The following is a 25,000-nucleotide window of genomic DNA, read 5'->3' on the forward strand; positions in this document are numbered from 1 at the left end:
GAGAAGTCCTTTGGATGCATTCCCTCATTTGAACCTACACTTAAGACTGGAAGGTTAGCTTCAGCAAGTGCATTATCATCAAAGAACTGATATCTAAAATTGGAATGACATTGACCTACAGTTTTCATGTGCCTTGGCTCTGTGTAATGAAATGTTTTATGAAGCTGCTTGAAAGATGAACGAGAGGGTTGGGGGAGATGGAAAGGAAAACAATGTTTGCGCTTGTCTTTTGGTCAGTATATTTAGAATACTGATTTCTGTTCCATGCAGGCAGTAGAAGAGGATGGGAAAGAGGTAAGAGAGTTTTGACAGGATCTGAATGTTCAAGCTGTTACAGAGAGAATGTGAATTGATAAGTGTTTTTTCTTATTTTGTAATTATTATCATCATTATTAATTGTTAATTGTTATTATCATTGTTGATTATTGATTATTATCATTATTAGCTATTATTATTACCATTATTAATTATTATTATCTTTTTTTTTCCATCATCATTGTTATTGTTACTTTTGTTATAATGATTATTATTATCAAGTATTGTTATAGTTTGTATTATTATTATTGTTCTTGGTATTATTTCATTATAATGAATATTTTTAAATTTGATTTTATTATTTTTCCATAATGCTTTGTTATAAGCCTTTTTTGTAGCATTCCAGAAACCCTAAACACTTTGCTATATCCTCAGACATGTTTGTCCTTTACATGCACATTATTAGAACCAATTGAAACATCTTTTTTGTAATCCTCCAGCTGGAAACAATGTGACATGGCAAGTCAATAAGAGCACAATACTCTTCAATATATTTCATACAAGTCACAGTTAGGGATTTATATTTTTCTTGATATAAAATTCATATACGAAGATGAAGAAAATGTTTCTGTGCCATTTTGGTTGTCTATCAAATACATGTTCACACTATGTGAGTAAAATTTGAAGTCGTAATGAAAGTTGCTGAAAGAATGTGGTAAGAATTTCCAACAAGTCCGGGTCATGTGTTATGGTACTGACTTCAGGATGATGAATATCTTCAATATCTTCAGTATCAAAAATGACAAAGAAACAACTGTATAACTTTATTTGTTGATATGTTACAGTCTTCAACATTAGCAAATGTCTTTGATCATTAGAATTATCCTACAAAACTTCAAGAAATATTTCTTCCTCTTTCTGCATGAAGCGCAGTATAAGAAAATAAGAAAAAAATTGTCTGAATCTTAGAAATACATTTGAAAGTTTCCACAGGCTTGCAAAACAGTGTTTTGTAAAGAAACAATATAAGTAGCTGAATGATCATATACCTTTTTAAGCTTATATAATTCTTGCTACTAACAAAAAACTTAACAGCATTTTAATCAGTGTAATTTTCTTTTTCTTCAAAACTTTGTATGTCAGAACACATTTCAATGATCTGTTGTTGCAACCACAAGCCAATATCAATGTTTCAAAGTTTTGGGGGTTTCAGGATGCTACAAAAGAGACCTTATGTTTGATCCCTATTGCCAAGAAGCACGTCTTACTGCTGGCTGAAGTAACTACCAAAGTAATACGTTGTAGATTTATATCTCCTTCACAATTTCTTTTGTTATATAAAAGCTTTTGATGACCACTTAGAAGAAAAGTCACACTTTTTTTTTTAGATGTAGATTGATTTTTTATGCTAAAAGGTAGTTATATCTGTTCTCAGATAGCTAATAGGCTTTGAGATGGAATAATGATGTTAAACACACTTTAAGAAGCTGAATTGAAAATGATACTGAAGGAATGTGATCTTTGCTGCATTTAGTCTTCAATAATGAATATTATTGCAATACTTTGTGACTACTCATCCATAGTAGATATTATTGTTTTATTTGTAGTAGTGTGATTTGCCTTTGTATTGGTTTGGCTTGCAGGTATGCCAGATTCTTTTTTTTGCAGGAATGGTACAGAATGACCAGAAGTAGTTTCTTTGGGTTCTTATCATAATTCAGAAGGTTTTGTTATCTTAGACCAGAGGTTTACTTGATACATGACTTTTCAGGCAATGGAGAATGATGATGAAGAGGAGGCCAATGGCAGCAAGAGCAAGCGTGGTTCCAAGGGCAAGCGAAGGAGGATCGATGACGATGATGATGACCCTAAGCCCAAGAAACGAGGTCGACCGGCGAGGGAGAAACCAGGTCCCAAGAACAAACGCCTGATCAAGCAGCTCAAGCGTCTGATGGACATAGTCATCAAATATGAGGACAGGTAAAAGCCCTCTTGCCACCACTTAGTATGAGACATTTTTCACGTGTTCGGGAATTCTCTCATTCAGAGCTACCTGGAGTTAGGGATTGTGCTCTGCTGTGTATTTTGTAAAGTAGATAAGAGTTGTTTATGATAAGTGTTGGATTATTAAGCATTTTGGCATATGGGTATGTAAGTGTCTGCAAACATTGTATTTTGCACCATAAGTTTCTGCCAGGCTTTCTAAGAGTTCAAAAGATTTATACTGTGTATATATATATATATGCATGACTTCAGATTGTACTATACAGGTAGAAAGTAGTGCTCAAGTCTCTTGTAAATTTTCTTTTTTCGTAAAACTGTCTCTATTATGAAGTAATGGACTTTTGTCCCATTCCTAGAGTGTGTTAACACTGTTGTGCACTACATGAAGGAGAAGGGTCTTTAAGTGTCTTGGGGTAACCATGCAGCTGTTTTTGATTGGATGGTTACTGAATATCTGTAGTGGAGATAGTTGGTCTACAGCCTCATCAAAAACGAACAAAAGAAAATAAAGAACTCTGTCTTGGTGTGCACTTTCAAAGCCCTCTCCATTTATGCTTTCATGTTTGCTCTAGGACTAGGACAAATAGTTCGGGAAAGAGGTGAGTTTGTATGGATTATTATTAATATCATTTTCGTATTTTATATTTTATTTTATTTTTATATATGTATTTTCATTCATTCAAGTCCGTGAATTAGGATGAGTTTTAAATACCTTTTTAGCGGCAAAGATTCTAGATTAAACTGGAATGTGAATCGAGGTAGTTCACTATTCTGTATCATTCGTTGTTAACAAATTCATGATGGAATCATACCTATTAATCATTACAGTAATGATCATGCAATTATATTATGGTGTGACATTGCTCTAGGTAAGTCCAAGACATTTGAATTAAGGTTACAGTTCAGTTCTCTTTAATAATGCTAAATTGCTATAGAAAAATCAGTTCTACCTTAACATCCAGGTTTTATCAACTAACCTCAATTGCTCCTCTTGTACAGTGATGGAAGGGTGCTGAGTGAGCCCTTCATGAAGCTGCCTTCACGTCGGGAGCTTCCAGACTACTATGAGGTGATCAAGAGGCCCATGGATATTCGCAAGATACTCAACAAGATAGAGGAAGGAAGGGTGAGAATATAGCTTAACGTTTGGAACTTCAAATTTGTAATGTGGACACCTTGTGTGCATGGCATTTATTTCACAGTTACTATTAGTCGTTAAGAAAAAAATTATATATTTGCTTTTTGCATGATTTACAAATTTCAATCTGAATCCCTCCCAAAAAATGTATTGCCTCAAAACCTTTGTAAAACATAATTTTTTGTATTTTTTCTCAATTACCATCATTCCTCCTTTATTCCTTTTAATAATTTTAATTAATGACTCTCAACTTTTTCAGTATGAAGACTTGAATGACGTAGAGGGCGATTTCATGCTTCTGTGCCGCAATGCTCAGGAATATAACGAAGAAGCATCAATCATTTATGAAGACTCCATAGTCATGCAGAGTGTGTTCCTCAATGCCCGTGAACGCATTGAGACAGAGGCTGATAACCTCCCAGAGGAAGGTGGGGCTGATGATTTTTGAAAGAATGTTATCTAGTAATTTATTTATTTATTATTATTTTACTTACTTTTTATTTTAATATATATATTTTTTAAGAAGTTGACCATTTAACATTTATTAGCAAGTGCTCTTTCTGATGCTGTGGCTTCATTTTATTGTTATTTTTACAATGATATACTTTTTTTTTTAATGGATAAAAAAAACGAATCTGTTAGAAAGGTGAGATATTTGAAATCTAATTTGATTTCAAAGCTGTAGTCACACCGTTTTGATAAACTTGAACCTAACCAAACAAGTTTATTTGTTATTCTGTTAACATGGCAGTGTGTCTTTGCCATTCATAGTGTAATGGCATGTATTGCTTTGCTGCAGAAATATGTAGCAATATGTAATTCAGGTGGAATTGATGTGTCAACGAGTTTGGCTTTTTGGCAGAAGATGATGACGATGATGAGGAAGAGGAGGAGGAAGTAAGGCCCAAGAAGGGAAAGAAAAGCAAAGGAGACAAGGGGAGAGGACGAAAGAAAAGAGTGAAATATGCCGATGATTCAGATGATGATGATGATGATGATGACGATGACGTGAGTAAGAAGGAAGTAGAGTGAGAGTTATCATAAAGACATGAAGATGACACCAAGTTTGATTAATTAAATGATTGATTTCTTATGATGGTATAATGCTTTTCGGAGAGCCGTGCCATTTCCAGTGGGGAAAAAAACTGAGTAGTAAAGATGTTGGTTTGGCTCAGCAGTTTTAAGCTGTCTTCTTATTTTAAGGTTAAAAAGAAAAGAAGGAAGAGGTCTCTTAATGTAAGCTTTGTGACAGAACTAGTTTTGTTTTTGTTTTTATTATTATTACTTTATTGAAAATTACTGTAGCCAAATTCTGAAAATTGATCTCAAATTTCTGTGAGTAACTGGCCCTTTATTTTTGTTTTATGCATCAAAGCTCACTTTGTATGTTACATCTGAGGACACAGTTTTATTTTATTTTAAATTTATTTTCTCCTTGAGTAACATTTGTTTTTGAACTTGAGTCTTGGCTAATGAATTGTTTTTCATTTTTTCTGTGTATTTTTTCCAGTGAAGTGATCAAGTGTCATCAGGTTGCAGATGCAAGAAAGGAGTATGAGAAAAAAAGATTCGGGGGAAGATCTCTTTTATGGGTGAAATTGTTCAAATTTGCCATCACTTGAAGTAGACCAGTTGTATGAAGATTTATGTTCGAGAGAAATGCATTTATCAGTTCAATTTGGAATGCAACTTGCAACCATCATGGTTGCCTGTGTAGAATATGATTTTTTTTTCTAAGGAAATACACCTTCAAATATTTTTTTAAGGCATTGGGACTTGCCAGTGGCATTAAAAAATAAATGTAATAATAACAGATTTCTGTTAATTCATGTAGCAAAGGTATAGGTTAGAGACATCTATTGCTTCTAAAGATAGTGTCAGGAAAGTCAGGTGCAGAAATGCTTTCATGATGACTAGTAAAGTTTCTGTATATTTCATGCTGTCACAGTAGACAGTCAGGGATAATAAATAATTTTACTGGTGTTTTTATGTTTAAATTAATTAGATTTGAATAAGAGAAGGTAGAAAAGGGTGAATAAAAAGTGTAAGAACCTGATTCAAACAAAGCAGTTGTTCATCTGCCATTTTATTTTTGTATTATTAATTTTAGATACGTTTTTAATTCTATTTATGTAGTGAAAAATTGAAAAAGTTTATTGAAAGCAGATGTAAAATCTAATAAATAAGAGCACAAATTTATCCTCTGATTGACAGGAAAAATAAGTAAAGAATGAATTTTACAACACAATACCAGCATTTTATGTGAAATCATTCCAGTTTAAAGACATTGCATAAAAACTAATTGTATGCAGTGATGTTATGTAATCATTGGAAGAGGCAACTAGTTTAGTTGATAATAAATGTGGATGCAAGCTGAACTTATCAGAAAGAATGGTGAATGAGACTACCTCCAATACAGGTTTGGGTCATTGGGAAAGGACTAGATTTATGGAGATTTTCAGAATGAATGTATGGTTGTTATTTATTTACTATATTTTTTTTTCTTTTTTTATATATATATAGGGAGAGTAAGCATCCATCTGTAACTGTCATAGTTTGCAAAAATTGTATAAAAGTTTGGGTTTAATTTAACTTTGCAACTGCTGAAAAAGCAAAGAATCTCTGAATTATTTAAGCTTCCATACTTTCATTCCATGTTCTGTCTGTAGAATCTTGAGATGAATGTGTTTAAGCATAAAGTATTGTAATACTTTTGTTTATTAGCAAATTAGTCAACATGTCATGAAATAAAACATCAAAAAGATTTTTTTTTTTTCTCTTTTCTAATCCCTTTGTTCAGAATGTTGTATATGAAAATGGAAATGAAAAACGGCCCCATGGGTAAAAATGAATTGTAATGTGTTGAGTGAGTTATAAGGACTTAAACATAAAGGAGTACTTAACCCATTGGATCCAGATGCTTGTCTGCCATAATGTGGCCTAAAATAGGCTTACTTGAGCAGCCACTTTGGTGGGTGTGCGGCTTGTAGGCCAGGCGTATACAAATATTTGTGTGTGGTGACTAAACTCCATGCCTCACCTTTGCAATGTTATTTCCTCTTTTTCTGCATTAGCTACTTTAGCTTTTTTGCTGTTTTCCAGTGTGTATATTTGTCCTTTGATTTTTTTTATCCAGATGGTAATAGACTGTTTTCCTTGCAATATCATCTCTCAATATCATTGACAGTCATGGCAAGCAGGAATAGGATCCTCCCTGGAGTCAGTGCTCTTCCAGTCATGGCTAATGGATAGTATAATCCACACTCATTAATTGATGGAAATAATGCAATATCCTCTTCCTAAATACCCATTGAATCTAAACACCCTCCAAGATTTTTGTGCAGTCATGGTGAGTCATCCCCATCACCCATGACGGCATGTTCCTGTCACCTCAGCCCTTCCTCAGCCAAAATTTCCCATGACGGCATATTCACATCACCCTCCACTCAAGCCAAATGTTTTCATGACACGATGGTCATGTCATCCAGATTGTAGGGGTTATTATGAAAACATTATAATAAAATAAGTTAATTTAAGAATATGGTTTTGTGTGCTGTTTTTTAGAGTGAATTACCAAGTGAATGTAAAGTACTTGCTATTGCCTTGAAATAATTTATTTGATTGATTATTTTTGTTCAACATACCAAACTTATTCAGAGGGAAGGCAGAGTTGCATTAAATCTCCTTTGTCAGTTGCCAGTATCATTAATTTACTGCTTCCATTATCAAAGATATAATTTATAAAGTCATTTCAAACTAAAGTCAAACGAAATAAATTAGCAGAGCACAGGGAAAGTGGAAAGAAAACTTCACATAAATATGAAAATTAGTAGTTGGTACATGCCTCTATCATCCCTGATAAAGAGTAATGAAAAAAAGCAAGAGACACACCTGCACTGTGAATATTGTATATGAAGGAACATAATGGTGTACATTTAAATTGTTTAATTTTATTATAAGCCAAAAGTTGCATGTAATTTCTTTTTCTACTTGCAGGAAACAAATTGAGACAACTTTGATAAAGAATGCTGTGGAATCCGATTCAAGTTAGATTACGAATATAAAAGCTCTATTTATTTAAATAGGTAGGTTTTTTTAATGTCTGAATGCCTGTTATGATGACCGTATTTAAATGAAGAAATAGCTGGAATGCTGAACGGCCACTGTGATTGAGAAGATGATAACAGTCAGTGATGTTACAGATAAACAGTCAGGTGACATCTGATCTCACAAGAGGGTACATGAATTGCAGAAAGGGTTGACCAATTTCAAGATAGATTGTATGTTTGTACATGAAAGCATAAGTGACATACTTTTTAGAAACAGGTGACAATCTCCAGTGCCAGCTTACCTGACTCTAGAGCTAGACATAGGTCAGAGATCATTACCCTTTTGGCCAGGCCTAGCAGACTACTGGGAAAGCTAGACCGAGAGCACTTCTTGCCTAAATCCTGATATTGTTGCCAGCAATGAGGATTTTATTCTATGTCATCACAGAGATTGATTCAATATTATTATTCAGTTATAATATTACTGTAAGTAATTTTAAACTGAGCTAGCAGGGGGGACTGAAATTGTAATTTTATGTAACTAATATGGGAAGCTGTGTGACTGGATCTGTCTCATGTACCAGGCAAAACTGAAGTGGAATGCTTAACTCTGCACAGAATAGTAACAGAAAACAAATCCAAAATGGCAAAAGTGATTGCATTTTAGAACATCATAAATATGACAGTCTGTATTAAATTGGAGATCCTGTGGTAGAGATAATTTTTATCTTTTGGTTTTATACACTCTGGAGGGGAAGAGGAAGGTCTGGGGAAAAGAATACTTTTTGTACACTTGTGAAAATTATGAAAAAAATGTATGTCCCATCTGGGAAGAGGTTAAATGCAACTTAAATTTAGAAGGGGGGTGCCATGGGAGAGGCAACTGAAATTCATGTGTACATCAGGAGGAATAAAAGATTAAAAGATGCAATACTAACTAACATGGCTGATTCAACTTTAAGAAACAAAAGCAAATTGTAAAACAAGTGCTGTTAAGAAGGTATAGACAAAAGAAAAACATAAATAATTGTCCTGAATGAATATGGCATCTAGGATGTTATTATGTTTCATTCCTGGATATATCCAAGACATGGTTCCAAATACAAATTTTTGTAAAGGACTTTCTGCATACAAACTGATACTAATAGGCTACTGGTGGATTAGTAATATATGAACAAACCTTTGCTCCAATTTTTTGCAATAGTAAATATATACAGAGGTAAATGTAGGCCATGTCTGAGTAGACCCCTTCTACATACCCATTCACACAATTATTGGCATCCCTCTCCATTAGGCAATGCTCATCTCCATTCATTCTCCTTACCATATTCACTCCACCCTCCTCCCCTTCTCACGCAAGAATGCTGTGAGCCCGTGCAGTCTCTCCATGATAATTTATAAATAAGAGGTGTGAGAAGACCATAAAAAAATTAATGCTATAGTGTTTTTTTTTGCTAGATGATTTTATATATAGTTTTCAAATGGCTAAGCATAAAAAACAAACATGGTATTGCAGTCAACTAAGTTGTAACAACTTGCAAAATGCTAGATGATGCAGAAAGAAGATATAACAAGACATCAAAAATTAGAACTGTCTATTTCCAAGACATGGGCTAGCATGTCTGTACTTTGAATTTCTCAGTTCTGATTTTTGATGCAATGGCAAAGATCACTTGCTTTTCATTTTGTATGGTCAATTCAACATTCAGTAAAAAATGTCTTTTGTATATCCTGTACAAGTGGTTCCCAAACTATGGGGCCATGTAGCAGACTGTAGGGGACCATAATCTGACAATATTTATACATAAAACCAAAGGACTTTAGCAGGTAAGCAGCCAGTGGAGTGAACTTACAGGTTTGTGCAATGCCTTGCTGCCAGACACATGAGTAATACATCCTTTTTATTGCCCAAGCTGTTACCTTTTTTATCCAATTATGTATTTTCGGCCTAAAACAACACATTGAGATGTATTAGGGTAGTAATTATCTATTTATTGAAAAAAATTGCAGCGATTTGGAATGTGATAATGATTACGGTAAAGTTAGAGTTAAACAGTACTAGAGGGTAGTATGTTAGTGAAAAGGGTAGAGAGGGGAAGCTGATGAGGTTGTTAGAAAGGGAAGAAATTGAGGGAGTAGGGAGCATTATGAAGAAGCATTGTGGCAGAGGTGAAAAATGAGTTAAAAATTATGATAAGAACAAGGGGATGAAGAAGAGAAAGAAAAGGAAAGGAGGAGAAGAAAAGATCATGCAAAATTAGTTGAGGTGAGGGCAAGGGTTAAGGTAGTAAATAAGTTAATCTTCACATAATTCTAAGGTTCCCTAAGCTACATTTTTGTTTGTTTGTTTAGTGTTAAAATAGTTTCACAATAATCTAATTTTTATGTGCATTAGATTAATTTTTATTTCATTTATTTAAAATTCAAATATAGTGACAGCATGAGGCTTGGGGTAAAGCCCCCAGGTAAGAAAGTGCAAAATGATATCAAAGGTCATATGGCAGTATGGTAAAGTAAAGTAGCGAAAAGGTGTAAGGAGCATTATGATAAAGTATTGTGGCAAAAACGGCAACAATTTGGATAAATGGACATCACAAGGGGTTGAAGAAAAAGAAAAGGAGTAGAAGAAAAGACCCTGCAAAATTAGTTGAGGCATGGGCTGAGGACCAAGGTAGGGGTGATCCCCCACATTGGACCATAGTCCCCATCTCCTAAGCCCCCCCCCCCCCTCCACGACAACAACGAGCAAGAGATTGGGGGGATTAATTCTTTGGTACCATTTCAGAATTATGAGATTCAGCAAAGGCAAACTAGAAGTTTTTCATTGATACTTAACAAAAGAAAAAATAACAAATGAAAACAATAAAATTGCAGGATTTAATCGTTTATTTTTATATGGACCTCATAAGTCGACAGTCACTGTAGTCATGAGTTATGCCTGAAGGTGGACCATGGACAAGGATCATGTATGAATGGTTAATGGTTAAAAGCAAAATAAATGTGCTAGACATCTAAGGTCATGCAGCACTATAGGAAGGTATAGTAAAGGATATTGAAGGGTGGTTGAGTTAGCTATCTAGATTAATATTGAAAAGGTTAAAGTTGGACAAAGGAGTTGACGAGTGAATGGGTTAGGGTCGGATTAGGTAAAGGGGTTAGATCAAGTGAAGGATATGTATGGGTCTGAGGAAGGAGAACAGGTTGTCAAAGCAGAAAGTGTGAGATTCTGTAAATATGTCAGATAGGTTGGGAGGTCGGTGAAGGGAGGAGGAGTAGAGGTATGGGTTGCATCTAAGCGTGGACAGGACAATAAGAATGTGTGGAACTGAAAGAGGGACATTACATAGGGAACATAGGGGTGGATCAAAATGTGTCATCGGATAGGAGTGTGTTAGACGGGAGTGGCCAATGCAATCTCTCAACGTCCGATGAAATGGAGCTGACTATGAGATTGATAGTTTTACAGTATGTATTGACTTTATGACGGATAATAAATTACGGGAATCAGTAAAAAATAGTGAAAGAGGAAGAAGGGAGTGAGTAGATGTGTTTTAAGGCAAAAAGGAGTGCGTACAGTTCTGTAGTAAGGGCACTGGATTCAGGAGGGAGGGGGTATTTGAAAGTGCGAGTTGGGAAGGTTACTGCGAAACCAGCACCGGAGGTAAATGTGGAGCCATCAGTGTAAACATGAATACTGGAGGAATGAATGAAGACATGGTCAAGGAAATGGGTGAGGAGAACGGGATATTTAATTTTGATGGGTCAGGGAAAACAGAGGAGTAAATACTGGGGTAAGGTATAAGCCATGGAGGAACGGAATGGACAGAAAACGGAAGAGGCCGGAGATGGGGAAATGGGGAATGGGAGAGGAGGGTATCCATGCGAATTGAGAAAGGAGTAGGTAAAGGTGGAGAAGAAGCAAAGGTAGGACGTAGGGATCGTGGGATAGTTAGTTTGGTGAGGGAAAGTTGGTGGAATCGAGCATAGCACCGGAGAGAGAGAGAAGGATATGACGCCAAAAGAGAGATGGAATGCCTGATTAATTGTACAGGCTCTCAACTGGAGGGCGCTTAGGGCTAAACGAAGACCGCAGCGGTGGATTGTATCAAGATGGGCAAGGAGGGAGGTTGAGGCAGAGGAGTAGATATGGTATCCATAATCGAGAGTGGAAAGGATCAAGGTAACATGAAGATGGAGGAGAGTTTTGCGATCTGAGCCCCAGGACATATGGGGCAGAGTTTGTAAGATTCGGAGACGGCGGCGAACTTTTTCTTTAATATAAAGGATATGGTCTCTCCAGGACAATTTGGAGTAAAAAATAACGCTAAGGAATTTGCCAGAGGAACGGTATTGGAGTGGAGTGTCATATAAGAAGAGTTGAGGTTGGGGACCTACACGTGCACGAGAGAAAGGGATGGAGAACTATTTGGAGGTAGAAAGGCGGAAGCCATGGTTAGTGGCCCAGGAAGATACTGATGATATTGTAGACTGAAGGAATTGGCGGATATACCAGAGACGAAGGTGATTAAATCATCAACATATAGTGATGACTGGGCTCCTGGTGGTAGAAATGAAACAATGTCATTAAGAGCAAGAAGGAATAAAGTGGTGCTGAGCACAGTGCCTTGTAGGATGCCTTCGAACTAAGGAAAAAAGGATGATGTGGAAGAGGCAATTTTGACCTGGAAAGTGCGTTTAGAGAGGAGACTTTATAAAGACACCCATGTTTCCGTGTAAGCCTAGGAAGGACAATTGTTGGAGAATACGGTACTGTCATGTAGTATCATATGCTTTTTCTAAGTCAAAGAATATGGCTAATACGGATTCATGGCGTGCAAATGCAGATGTAATATATGTCTCAAAATGAGCAAAGGGGTCAGCTGTGCTTCGGGCACGGCGGAAACCAAACTGGGAAGGAGAGAGATTGTGAGATTCAAGATACCACATTAAGCGGAAGTTAACCATTCGCTCTAGTATGCACAAGCAGCTAGTTAGTGCGATGGGGCGATAATCTTGAGGGAGGTTACCCGATTTATTAGGATTCAAGAAGGGAGGATAAGAGCTTCTCGCAAATGAAAAGGAAAATTTCCTGACGCCCATATGTGGTTGAAAATTGTTAATAGGAAGGATAGAGTGGAAGATCGAAGGTGTCGGAGCATACGGTAGTGAATACCGTCAGGGCCTTCATGAGTGTTGCGGCACGACTGTAAGGCAACAGTTCAGAGGAATAAAAAGGAGCATTATAAGACTCAGCAGAGGATAGGGTGAAGATAATAGGGGGTGCGTTCCCTGATGGTCTCAATAGAAGAGAAGTGCGGAGACAGGTAAGAACCACTATGGACCTGGCTGAAATTGTGATCCAGTTCATTAGCGACTTGGAGAGGATCAGATATGAGAGTATCTCGAATATGGAGGACAGGGGCTGGATGGGAGGGGGGGGATGTTTGCCTGATAGTTTATGGGTCCGGCGCCAACCAGTTGAGGTAGATGTAGATGTAATTGAGGAAAAAAAAATTCACCAGCTATTTTTTTACTGTTCCGGATTTACGGCGAAGACAGGCGGATGCTCTTTTAAAGGAGATAAGGGTTATTAGCTGATTAGGGGTGCCTTGTTTGTAGCGGTGACTGCCCCAGGCTGCACGTTTTAAGCTTAGCGCTTTAGCGTAATCGGAATTCCACCATGGAACACATTTGGAGGTGTTAGGTCTTGAGATTCGAGGAATGGCTGTATAGGCAGTTCTTAAGACTGTAGTTGTAAGGGGAGCATAGAGAGAGGTCAATGCATGAAACAGATTGCGTCCGTATATCAAAGTGTGTGGGGCGATCTGAATTAGGAATAAGAACGTCAGATGTAGAGAGAAAGCGATAGGGATCGGCCACGGGAGTTGGTGATAGAATCACCCCAAAGAGTGTGCCGGCAGTTAAAATCACCAACTATGAGGAAAGGTGGTTGGAGTTGGGAAATTAGATTTTCAAAGGCAACAAAGTCAGTGGGGTGGGAAGGGGAGAAGTAGACTGAAATCACTGTGATCCAGCGGCGAAGAAATATACGAATAACTGTGCAAGGGACAGTGGTTTGAAAGGGAGGTATGACATAAGGTGTTTTCTGATTGATAAGGATAGACGAGACATAAAGGGAGTGTGGGGAAGAGACAAAATGGTAATTGGGAATTGGTATAGGAGGATGTGTAAGAAAAGTATCTTGAAGGCAGATAATAGATGGGTTATAAGAAGAAGGGATATGACGAAGGTCGAGTCTGTGAGAACGGAAACCGCGAATATTCCAACTTAAACAGTGAAGGATAGTTTAAGTTGATTTATGAGTGATAACGATTACAATGCGTGTTGGAGAATTTGAAGGGGAAAGAGCTAGGGGAGATATAGGGAATGAAAGGGGGGAGGTGGTGTTGTATCAGGAAGGGTATCAGGAGGTGGAGGATCTGGGGAAGGGGATAGTTGTGACATAAGGGATTCACGTGTGTATCCAGGAGGGAGTGGAAGGGATAAAGGGGATGGCGGGAGGGTTAATGTAGGTGGAGCTGGAGGGGATGAGCTGTGTTGGGAGGGAGTAGGGGGGGATATGAGTAGGAGGATGGATATAAGCAGTCACTTTGAGTGTGGAGGGAGCGAGAATTGTGGAATTTGAAGGTGGATGAAGGGTTTCAGTGTCACTTTGGGACTCGAGTAGAGTTCTGAATATCTTCAAGTTTCTGTAATGGAGTTGGTTGTGGAGTTTTGTGAGACAAGTGTTTTCTTATGAGGGGAGGAAGAGGAGACTGGTGTTTGAAGAGTAGAGGCAAAGATAGGTGGAGGTGAGTGTGGTAGAAGGGCTGGAACGTGTAAACTGTCTGCTGCGGGAGGGATAGGGAAAGGTGTTGGGGCTGCAGTAGAAGTTGAAGTGTCTGGATTTAGGATGGCAAAAGAATTTGACTGGGGAAGGTAGAGGGTAGAAGAGGGGGAGTAAGATGTGGGAGGGATAGGTTTAGGGGAGGGTGTAGGAACTTGAGAGGTTGAGGAAGGGGCAGAGGGAGCGACATTACTGGAGTAGGGAGTGAAAGAGAAACCTCGCCGACGTGCTTCCTGTCTGGCCTCACGTAGAGTGAGTATAAGTCTGAATTTGATAGTTGCCACCTCTGACTCAAATCTTTAGGTGGGGCAGCCCCTATAAAATACCTTATGGGGGCCACCACAGTTGGCACATGTGCGTGACTGTGCAGAGCAGTTTGATCGAGTATGACCAGGTTGGGCACATAGAGGTTATCTGGCTGTGGAACGGCAATGTTTGGCAGGATGTCCTAAACGTCAACAATTTTGGCACTGACGGGGAGGAGGTTGATAAGGTCGGACTTACAATGTAAGTATTCAAGAGAAGGTCATGTTCACGGAAAGAAATTTGGGCAATGTTAGTGGGATTCTTAAGATGACCTCTGGGAAGAATGGAGTAGCACTGTACTGATATCGTATCATAGTCCGTGAGACAGGCAAGTCTTCTCCGCAAGCTGACCAATTTGTGTTATAGATAGGGCAGTTTGCTGGGGAGATAGAAATAGTTCCGGTGCAAGTATTGACGGTTGGATAAGGTTCTGCAGGAATGGGGTTACCAGAGAGATCAGTTAGATTTGATACTGCTATAGCTTGGTTTTCAGATGTTATTGTAACGAGACGGAAACGATCGGGTCGGCTACGGAGAGACTTGGCCTATTTGTTTTTGGAGACATTGCTGGAAGAGAAGTGTTGTCAGAGTAGGGAGCTGTGGGAGGGATCACGAAAAATCGGTCCCATTTGGCTGGGCTAAATAGCGTTTTTAAGATATTTGAAGAGATGGGGGTAGTAGAAGCACGAGGGCGTGTGGAAGAGGGAGGAGTATTGAGGGAGGTAGTATTACAGAGACGAGGACAATAAGGCTGTAAAGCAGTAATAAGGGAGGATGGGGCAATTGATGAAGATGGTTGTGGGGGTAGAGGTGTTGAAGCTGAGCATGTTGGGAGAGTAGAAATGTCTCCTGGGGGTGGAGTGTTGATTTGGGAGGATAATGTACTAGTAGGCATTGAGGAGAGGGAATGGTTAATGGTTAATGGTTGAAAGCAAAATAGATATGCTAGACATCTAAGGTCATGTAGCACTATAGTAAATGGTAGTGAAGGGTGGTGATTAGTTGTCAAAGCTGGGCAAAGGAATTGACGAGTAAATGGGTTGAGGTCGGGTAAGGTAATGTATAGGGGTTAGATCAAGTGAAGGATGTATATGCATTTGAGGAATGAAAACAGGTTGTCAAAGCAGAAAGTGTAAGAAGCTGTGGGAGGGATCACGAAAAATCGGTCCCATTTGGCTGGGCTAAATAGAGTATTTAAGAATTTTGTAGAGATGGGGGTAGTAGAAGGACGGGGGCGTGTGGAAGAGGGAGGTAGTGCAATGGAGAGGTGGACAATAAGGTTGTAAGGTTAATGGTTAATGGTTAAAGGCAAAATAAATGTGCTAGACATCTAAGGTCATGTAGTACTATAGTTAATGTTAGTGAAGGGTGTTTGGGTTAATGATTAGTTGTTAAAGCTGGGTTAAAGGATTGGTAAGTGAATGGGTTAGGGTCGGATGAGGTAATGTAAAGGATTAGATCAAGTGAAGGATACATATGCGTTTGAGGAAGGAAAACAGGTTGTCAAAGCAGAAAGTGTGAGATTCTGTAAGGATGTCTGATAAGTTGGGATGTCTCTGTAGGGAGGATAGGTGGGAGAAAGTAGAGGTACGGGCTGCTTCAAAACGTGGGCATGACAATAGAATATGTGGGACTGAAAGAGGAACATTACATAAGGGACATAGGGGTGGATCGGATTGTGACATTAGATAGGAGTGTGTTAGACGGGTGTGGCCAATGCGTAAGTGGGCGAGGGCCGTCTCCCAACGTCTGTTCCGATGGAATGGAGCTGACAAGGAGGAAATTGACAGTTTTACAGTATGTAATTTATTAGTGTGTAGACTTGACCAAAACGATTGCCATCGATTATACAAGGAGGTCTTAAAGTGTGGGTAATAATCCGTGGCTGGGATATGTGAGAAACGTGGTTGGTTTGATGTGGACATAGCAGCGTAGCGTGCTAGTTATCTGCTTGTTCATTGCCGGGGATTCCAACATGGCTGGGTACCCAGCAAAATTTGATTGTTTTATGACGTGTGGACAGGTAGAACAACCAGTTCTGGATCTTACGAACAATGGGGTTGGTCGTGTGTATTGACTTTATGAGGGTTAATGAGTTACGGGAGTCAGTAAAAATTGTATAAGAGGAAGAGGGTAGTGAGTATATGTGTTTTAAGGCAAAAAGGAGAGCATACAGTTCTGTAGTAAGGACACTGGATTCAGGAGGGAGGGGGTATTTGAAAGTACGAGTTGGGAAGATTACTGCAAAACCAGCACCGGAGGTGGTTTTGGAGCCGTCAGTGTAGACGGGAATACTGGAGGAATGAGTGGAGGTATGGTCAAGGAAATGGGTGAGAAGGACAGTAGGAGGAATATTTGATTTTGGTGGGTCAGGGTAGACAGAGGAGCAAATATGGGGGCAAGGTATAAGCCATGGAGGGACTGAATGGACAGAGAACGGGAGGAGTCGGAGATGGGGAAAAGGGGAATGGGAGAGGAGATTATCCATGCGAGTGGAGAAAGGAGTAGGTAAACGAGGAGAAGAAGCAAAGGTAGGAAGTAGGGATCGTGGGATAGTTAGTTTAGTGAGGGGAAGTTGGTGGAATCGAGCATAACATCGGAGAGAGAGGAGGGCACGGCGTCGAGAGAGAGATGATATGCCTGCTTCAGTGTACAGGCTCTCAACTGGAGAGGAGCGGAAGGCACCTCGGGCTAAGCGAAGACCACAGTGGTGGAAAGTTGAGGCAGAGCAAGGAGAAAAGTTGAGGCAGAGGAGTAGATATGGCATCCATAATCTAGAGTGGAGAGGATTAAGGTGACATGAAGATGAAGGAGAGTTTTTCGATCTGAGCCCCAGGATGAATGGGATAGGGTTTGTAAAATTCGGAGACGGCGACGAGCTTTTTCTTTGATGTAAAGAATATGGTCTCGTCAGGATAGTTTGGAGTCAAAAATGACGCCTAGGAATTTACCAGAGGAACGGTGTTGAAGTGGAGTGTCATATAAGAAGAGTGAAGGTAGAGGACCTACACGTGTGCGAGAGAAAAGAATGAAGAAATAATTTGGAGGTAGAAAAGCGGAAGCCATGGTTTGTGGCCCAGGAGGAAACTGATGATATTGCAGGTTGAAGAAATTGGTAGAGATTTGGTATGGATGTGCCAGAGGCATAGATGGTTAAATCATCAACATATAGTGATGACCGGGCTACTGGTGGTAGAACTGAGGCAATGTCATTTATAGCAAGAAGAAATAAGGTGGTACTAAGCACACTGCCTTGTGGGACACTTTCAATTTGAGGAAAGAAAGATGATGTGGCAGAGGCAATTTTGACCTGGAAAGTGCGTTGGGAGAGGAAAGAATTTATGAAGACACCCATATGTGAGGTCATGTCAAAGTTGTAGCCCCATAGCATTTATTAAGGCCCAGACTTTGGGTCTGATCTGAACATCACAGCAGAGATGACAGGATGGTCGCACATGACTCCGATTGACAAGACAAACCACTTATATTCCGACAACATTTGGCTAATGTTAACGGTTTGGTCTGTAAAAATGGTTAAAGTTATACTCATTGCCATAAAAAGATGCCATTCGCACCATATTTCTCAACTAAAACAGTTTTTACAGACCAAACCGTTAACATTAGCCAAATGTTGTCGGAATATAAGTTGTTTGTCTTGTCCATTGGAATCATTTGCGACCATCATGTCATCTCTGCTGTGATGTTCAGATCAGACCCAAAGTCTGGGCCTTAATAAATGCTATGGGGCTACAACTTTGACATGACCTCATGACCTTGTCCACCACTGCAGGCCCGGCAGACTTTTATTTTCATACATGGGCAAGCACAAGGACCATTGCTATGTGGGTTAGAATTGGTAACCTTTTTAGCTAGGCTGACCCCTCTGGGCTCCCGCTCTAGGGGGCATGTGGAAGAGGGAGTAGTGTTGAGGGAGGTAGTGTTATGGGGAGGTGGACAATAAGGTTGTAAGGTAGTAATAAGGGAGGATGGGGTAGTTGATGAAGAAGGTTGTGGGGGTATAGTTGTTGAAGTTGAGCATGTTGGGAGTAGAAATGTCTCCTGGGGTGTTGGTGGATACTGTGCTAGTCGGCATTGAGGAGGGGGTATTAGTTGTAGTGTTCAGAGCCGTGGTCAAAGGAGAGCCTGGGGTCAGGGAATCGGGCGAGTTTGAATTGGTGGAGCTATTTGATGAAGAGGCAAGCCTCATTGCCTGTAATAATAGTATGGTTAATGGTTAATGGTTATTCATTGTTGGCCACGATAAGCCTGGAGTATGTTAGGGAGAGAGACGGTCCACCCCTCAGGGTCGCTTGAGGGGTAAGGGCTAGACAACTAAAGCAATCGGCAGTCACTGAATGTGGAGGGAGCGGGAACTGTAGAATTTGAATGTGAATGAGTAATAGTTTGGGTCTCTATTATGTAGTTCTGGATATCTTCAAGAGTTTCTGTAATGGGGTTGGTTGCGGAGTTTTGTGAGATAAAGGTTTTCTTGTGAGGGGGGTAAGAGAAGTCTGGTGTCTGAAAAATAGGGGCAAAGGAAGGTGGAGACGATTGTGAGGTAGGGGAAGAGGGGGTGGAACGTTTATTCTGTCTGCTGCGGGTAGTGCGGGGAGGGGAAGGTGTTGGGACTGTAGTAGAGATGGGGGTGTCTGGATTTAGGATAGCAAAAGAATTTGATTGGGTAGAGATTGGAGTGTCTGGGTTTAGGATGGCAAAAGAATTTGACTGGGGAAAGTAGGAGGTAGAAGAGGGGAAGGTAGATGGAGGGGGGTTGGGTTTAGGAGAGGGTGTAGGAGCTTGGGAGGTAGGGGGATTGGCAGAGTGAGCGACATTACTGGAGTAGGGGGTAAGAGAAAAGCCTTGTCGACGTGCTTCCTGTCTGGCTTCACGTAGAGTGAGTCCAAGTCTGAATCTGAGAGTTGCTACCTCAGACTCAAAGTTGTAGGTGGGGCAGCCTCTATAAAATAGATTATGGGGGCCGCCACAGTTTGCACATGTGCGTGATTGTGCAGAGCAATTTGATCGAGTATGGCCAGGTTGGGCACATAGCGGGCATCTGGCTGTGGAACGGCAATGTTTGGCAGGATGTCCTAAATGCCAACAATTTTGGCACTGATTAGGAGGAGGCTGGTATGGTCGAACAGGTAGGGATTCCCCACCTATGTAAACATTTAAGGGAAGGTCATGTCTACGGAAAGTAATTTTGGCAATGTTGATGGATTTCTTACGATTTCCTCTGGGAGGAATGGAGTAGCATTGTACATATGTTGCATCATAGTCTGAGAGACAAGCGAGTAAGTCTTCTCCACAATCTGACCATTCTTTGTCATGGATTGGGCAATCTGTTGGGGAGATAGAGACAGTTCCAGTGCAAGTATTGAGGGTTGGATGAGGTTCTGTAGGGATGGGATTACCACATAGATCAGTTAGTTTTGTTAATGCTATAGCTTCGTTTTCAGTTGTTACTGTGACGAGACGGGAGTGGTCGCGTCGGCTATGGAAAGAGACTTTGCCTACTTGTTTTTGGAGGCATTGTTGGAAGAGGGTGTTTTGAGAGTAGGAAGCTGTGGGAGGGATCACGAAAAATCGGTCCCATTTGGCTGGGCTAAATAGAGTATTTAGGATTCTTGTAGAGGTAGGGGTAGTAGAAGTGCGGGGACGTGTGGAGGAGGGAGTAGTGTTGAGGGGGTTAATGTTACGGGGAGGTGGGCAATAAGGTTGTAAGGTAGTAATAAGGGGAGATGGGATGGTTGATGAAGAAGGTTGTGGGAGTAAAGGTGTTGAAGTTGAGCATGTTGGGAGAGTAGAAATGTCTCCTGGGGGTTGGTTGTTGATTAGGGTTGATACTGTACTAGTATGCATTGATGATGGGGGAGTTGTTACAGTGTTCGGAGCCGTGGTCAAAGGAGAGCTGGGATTGGGGCTATTTGATAAAGGGGCAAGCCTCATTGCCCCTAAGATTGGGGTTATGTCTTCATTATTGCCCATGATAAGCCTGCAGTATGTTGGGGAAAAAAATAGTCCACCCCTCAGGGTCCCCTTGAGGGGTAAGGGCCAGGTATGGCAGGGGAATACCGTGCCCATGGTTCCCTCAGGCCGTTCAGGACTGACAAAAAGTCAGCCTTTCATCCTTTCAGCACGGCTCTCACACCTTAGGTGGATAGTAGAAGGGATTGGTGAAGAAACTGAAACGAAAAGTATGAGTGGGAAAAAAGACTATGCAAAATTAGTTGAGTCGATGGCTGAGTCCCAAGGTTGAGGAGTTCCCCATCATTGGGTCTCAGTCTTCGTCTCCTAAGCCCCCCCACGACAACAACGGGCAAAGGATTGGGGGGGGGGGGGGATTGGGTAACAACCAGAAAAAGCTTGGGAATCACTGCTCTACAGCATCCAGATTTTTTAAGTATTTCTAAAACATTCAAGACAGAGGGTCAAAAGTTAATATTACTATTTTTCCCAGTGTTAGTAACTTATCTCATTCACAAAATACTATATTTTAAAACAAGTAATTTTTTTTACTAATAATTCATGTACACAAATTTATTACTAAAAGTATTACTAAATTTTAATGTATACATGGCCATACACCAGGACTACACTGTTCAAAAGGGTAAGGATGAGAGATATGGTGTATAGTATTTTTAATCAATTTTTACACCTTAAAATTTATAAAATTATTCCTGAAACTCAAAGCCTGGGTTATTTTCAAAATATTAGCCAAGTCTGAGAGCTGGATAAATGCTTACTTAGCATTTTATTAATATAATTTTTACAGCTATCCTACAAACTTAAAATACATTTTGTATCTGCATAGACAAACATTTCTTACTTCCTTGCACTGCAGAATGTACTGAGAGAGAAGAAAAACAGTACAGTATGATTTAAATAAAAATATCTATCTCAAAATATTTCTGGTATAAATATAACACAAGCATATATCTATCATTTCAAATACACTAAAAAATGCTCTCATTCTTACAAACGACGATAAACAAGGAAATCTCTTCTCTGAGTGTATTTCTCAGCAAAGCCCATTCCACTCTCAGTGGGATCGGAAAAGGCAAATTCATCAAGAGTCAGGAAGTGGCTGGTGAGGAAGTTACCTCTCATTGCATCAACCAATGTTGAGGCAATACCTTTCCCTCTCTCTGAAGCCAAGACCCAAATCCTGCTAATTCCAGCCCATACTTTGTACCGTTTTTCAGAGCAGCACACTAACTGGCCACCACCTCTTATAGGTGATCTTTGTGGGATCACCTTGTGTGCTTCCCTTATGGTCTCGGCAATAAGACAGCCAACAATCCTCTTCTCAAGAACATAAAAGAAGACCTTTGTGTTTTCTTTCACACGGATCCCATTTTCAGCAAAGCCCAACTCTTGGTCAACAATTTCTCTTATCTCCTCCACTTTACGCCAGCAATGCTGAGAGTCTGTAGGTAAAACCATGATAACCCTTCCTCCATGATGATCTAAGTCCCTTACTAGCCTTTCCTTCTTCCAACCCTGAAAATTGTAAATGAATACAGTTAGTAGCAGCAATTACTTGGAAAGAAATCATTAATAATAATGATAATAATAATAATATCAATAATCACTACTGCCACACCCTCCTTTCTTACAAAATTTTGATTACAAAAGATGGTAACATTTATGATATCAGTGAAGGAAATCAATTTACTGTAGAAGAGTGGTAAAAATTTATGGATATATACATTAACAGTAAAGCACACATTTACAATAAATTAAGATTTAGTTAATACAAGTACAACTTACAATATATTTGAGTGTGTTGAGGAAGCTATTATGATGGGCCTCATGAGAAGCTTCATCTTCAGGATTGCCAATCTCATATATAATGCCACAGACATTGCACTGCTTGGCCCCAAATTCCTTTTGTCCTGCATCAATCATCATTTGGGATCCATCACTTTTTCTCAGAGGGACCTTCTTCCCAACAGTTCTGCTGAACACAAATAAAATTAAATAGTAATAACAGCAACATATCAGATATACAATAAAAGTACATTTCACAATGTCCTTTCAAAGTTATTATACCCAAGATCACTAAAAAGTAAAAGAAAAATTCTTACTTGTTCATAATTTTGTCTGCTACAGAGACCTTGTCTGAGAGCCGACGCTTGGGGTCAAATATTGAGAAGAACTTCCCTTTCTGTGGGCTGCTTTTACTGGGTGACCTTTTCAGTGCTCTGCTTGGTGATCTCTGTGGGATGCTGCCAGGAATTGGCTTCCTTGGAGATCTTCTTGGTGAATCATTCTGTCATATAAGAATTGATTATAGACTGAAATGTAGAAAGCTAAAACATTTGCATAAAAAGAAAAGAAAGAAAAAAGAAGAAGAAGAGAGAGGAGAAAGAGAGAGACTAATTATGAGCAAAAAGAAAAGAAATCTTTAAAAGATTAACATTTATTTTACAAGGGAGTAGTTGAAATCAAGTATATACCTAAATCTATACATCTTAATTTGCTCAAAATCCTTCTTTGTAACATAAATAATTGAGAAGTACCATCTCATAGATAAGCACAAATATATTACCATGGTGTTTTTAGGGAATCCATCAGTTGCTTTCCTTGGTGAACGACGAGGACTGTCAACCTAGTGAGAGAAGGAAATTGGCAACAGATCAGCTAATGTAAGGAAATAAATCTTATTTTTATATTTCTAGTATCAAGAAACATTACAAAAGTAATATACAAAACAAGTTAGTGCACATTCACATTCTCTTCTTACCTTGTTTTCTTTATCACCGACTGTATTCTTACGTGGAGAGCGTCGTGTAACAACCTAAGAGAAATAGTTATCATCAGCAAGGGCTATCATGGCCTAAATAACAATTTGAAGAGCAATCCGTAAGAAGTTAAACAATGACAAAGATGAACAAAAATCAAGGATATTCTAAAAGAAGTAACTACTGAGTAATCTCTTTGTAATTCAGCTTAAATTTTCCATTTCCTCACCCCCACTCCTACATACCTCTCCTGCTTCTAAAAAGCACTCACTAAAATAATCTAAACCATAAAAATAACAATTGCATCAATGCTGAAGTTCATTTTCCCAGGGGAAAAAAAATAAATAAATAAATAAATAAAAACGCATGCAAACACACAAACACTTCAAATAGAACATACCTGTTCCTGGCCTGGATTTTCCTGATTATCATCCCACTCCTGGAGGATTAACTCCATGTCCTGCAATTCGGAATTTGTAGACACATTTAGATCTGTCTGCAAGCTGTTCTTCTCCGTGCGCTTTCTTGGAGATGGAGTTCTGGCTCTTTTTCGGGGGCTTATTCTCTTTTTGGGGGAAGGTGTGCTGGGAACTCTGGTTGGGACTGGCCGACTGGTAGACTGTACTGAGGGTAGCAATGCCACCTGATCCAGGCTGAAAGATTTGAGACAGAATTTGCCTTTTAGTATTAAATGCGGTTTCTTCTTGTTGAATAATCATAACAGGGATGTCGAAATTTCCTCTTAAATGATGCTTTACCAGACAAACCTCGTGAAGCTGTAACCATAATTAGTCAAAAAAAACAAAATTTAGATATCAAACTATTTAACATAATGTGGGAGACTCTGCTACAGATTAACAACATGGTATTTGATTTTTTGGATACAACTAGCCTATCACACATTCCAAAAACTTGAAGAGGTGGTGGACTGAACTCATTACCTAAGAGAAGTGAAAGGGTTTACAAAGCCATTAACTTATCAGCAGAAACCCCCTTCCCTCCTGGTTGTTGGCCTATACCTACTATTTTAATCTGTTTGTTCCTTTTTCCTTATCTTTAATTCAATTTCCAGGTTCTAATGTTCACTCAAGGCATAGGCCTTCTGCAGATAATCATCAAACAACAAGTGCCAAAATCTAGTCACTATCTTCCCATTCCCTTATGGTTGTCATGTTACTATTATCCCTATGGGGTTGATTTAGAGCATTGTACACATTTAAGGAAACAGTACTAGTATTCAAAAACATCTACATTACTAAAATTTTGACTGTGATATCTACAAATATTATAGTATCACAATACATACCTCTGCATCTCAGACTGACCAATAAACTGGTTAAGTTCATCTTCAACAATGCGCCCAACATTTTTCTTCTCAAACGTTCCAACACGTTGTTTCAGGGTGATATCACCATTTTTGGCAGACAACCTGTTGAAATAAAATCACTGATATAACATTTATACTCTGAATCCAGATATTCTAATATCCCATATTATGTTAACAATTTACACTAACTGACCAAGGGGAATTTTTATTTCTAATTTTCAAAAACATTAAATTGACTAAAAGCTTTTGATGATGATAATGCATTTGTTATGTATATCTTAATATAAATATCAGGATATTTTATCCGGCAAGCCATGAAATTTGTCC

At 39.2% G+C, this 25,000-nt stretch overlaps 2 protein-coding genes across 5 annotated transcripts in view; one reads left to right on the forward strand and one right to left on the reverse strand.

Annotated features, from left to right (window-relative positions):
- Window positions 1–6,162, forward strand: part of LOC125046402 (transcription activator BRG1-like) — an 18,053-nt gene extending 11,891 nt beyond the window's left edge. For 2 of the 3 annotated variants that reach the window (XM_047644160.1, XM_047644162.1), the window contains exons 20-23: window positions 2,027–2,235; window positions 3,259–3,385; window positions 3,657–3,825; window positions 4,260–6,162. In XM_047644160.1, coding sequence (XP_047500116.1) covers window positions 2,027–2,235; window positions 3,259–3,385; window positions 3,657–3,825; window positions 4,260–4,429 — 675 coding nt within the window. In that variant the 3' untranslated portion in view covers window positions 4,430–6,162. The remainder of the gene's footprint in view (window positions 1–2,026; window positions 2,236–3,258; window positions 3,386–3,656; window positions 3,826–4,259) is intronic. The other variant, XM_047644161.1, reaches the window with a different exon arrangement.
- A 15,063-nt stretch (window positions 6,163–21,225) lies between these two features.
- Window positions 21,226–25,000, reverse strand: part of LOC125046659 (N-acetyltransferase ESCO2-like) — an 8,746-nt gene continuing 4,971 nt past the window's right edge. The window contains exons 7-13 of one of the 2 annotated variants that reach the window (XM_047644505.1): window positions 24,653–24,775; window positions 23,747–23,999; window positions 23,349–23,402; window positions 23,154–23,213; window positions 22,690–22,874; window positions 22,373–22,559; window positions 21,226–22,102 (exon numbers count right to left, since the gene is read on the reverse strand). In XM_047644505.1, the coding sequence (XP_047500461.1) occupies window positions 21,575–22,102; window positions 22,373–22,559; window positions 22,690–22,874; window positions 23,154–23,213; window positions 23,349–23,402; window positions 23,747–23,999; window positions 24,653–24,775 (1,390 nt within the window). In that variant the 3' untranslated portion in view covers window positions 21,226–21,574. Of the gene's footprint in view, window positions 22,103–22,372; window positions 22,563–22,689; window positions 22,875–23,153; window positions 23,214–23,348; window positions 23,403–23,746; window positions 24,000–24,652; window positions 24,776–25,000 lie in introns of both variants that reach the window. The other variant, XM_047644504.1, reaches the window with a different exon arrangement.

Source organism: Penaeus chinensis, chromosome 39 (genome assembly GCF_019202785.1).
Source record: "Penaeus chinensis breed Huanghai No. 1 chromosome 39, ASM1920278v2, whole genome shotgun sequence".
In the NCBI taxonomy this organism is placed as follows: Eukaryota; Metazoa; Arthropoda; class Malacostraca; order Decapoda; family Penaeidae; genus Penaeus; species Penaeus chinensis.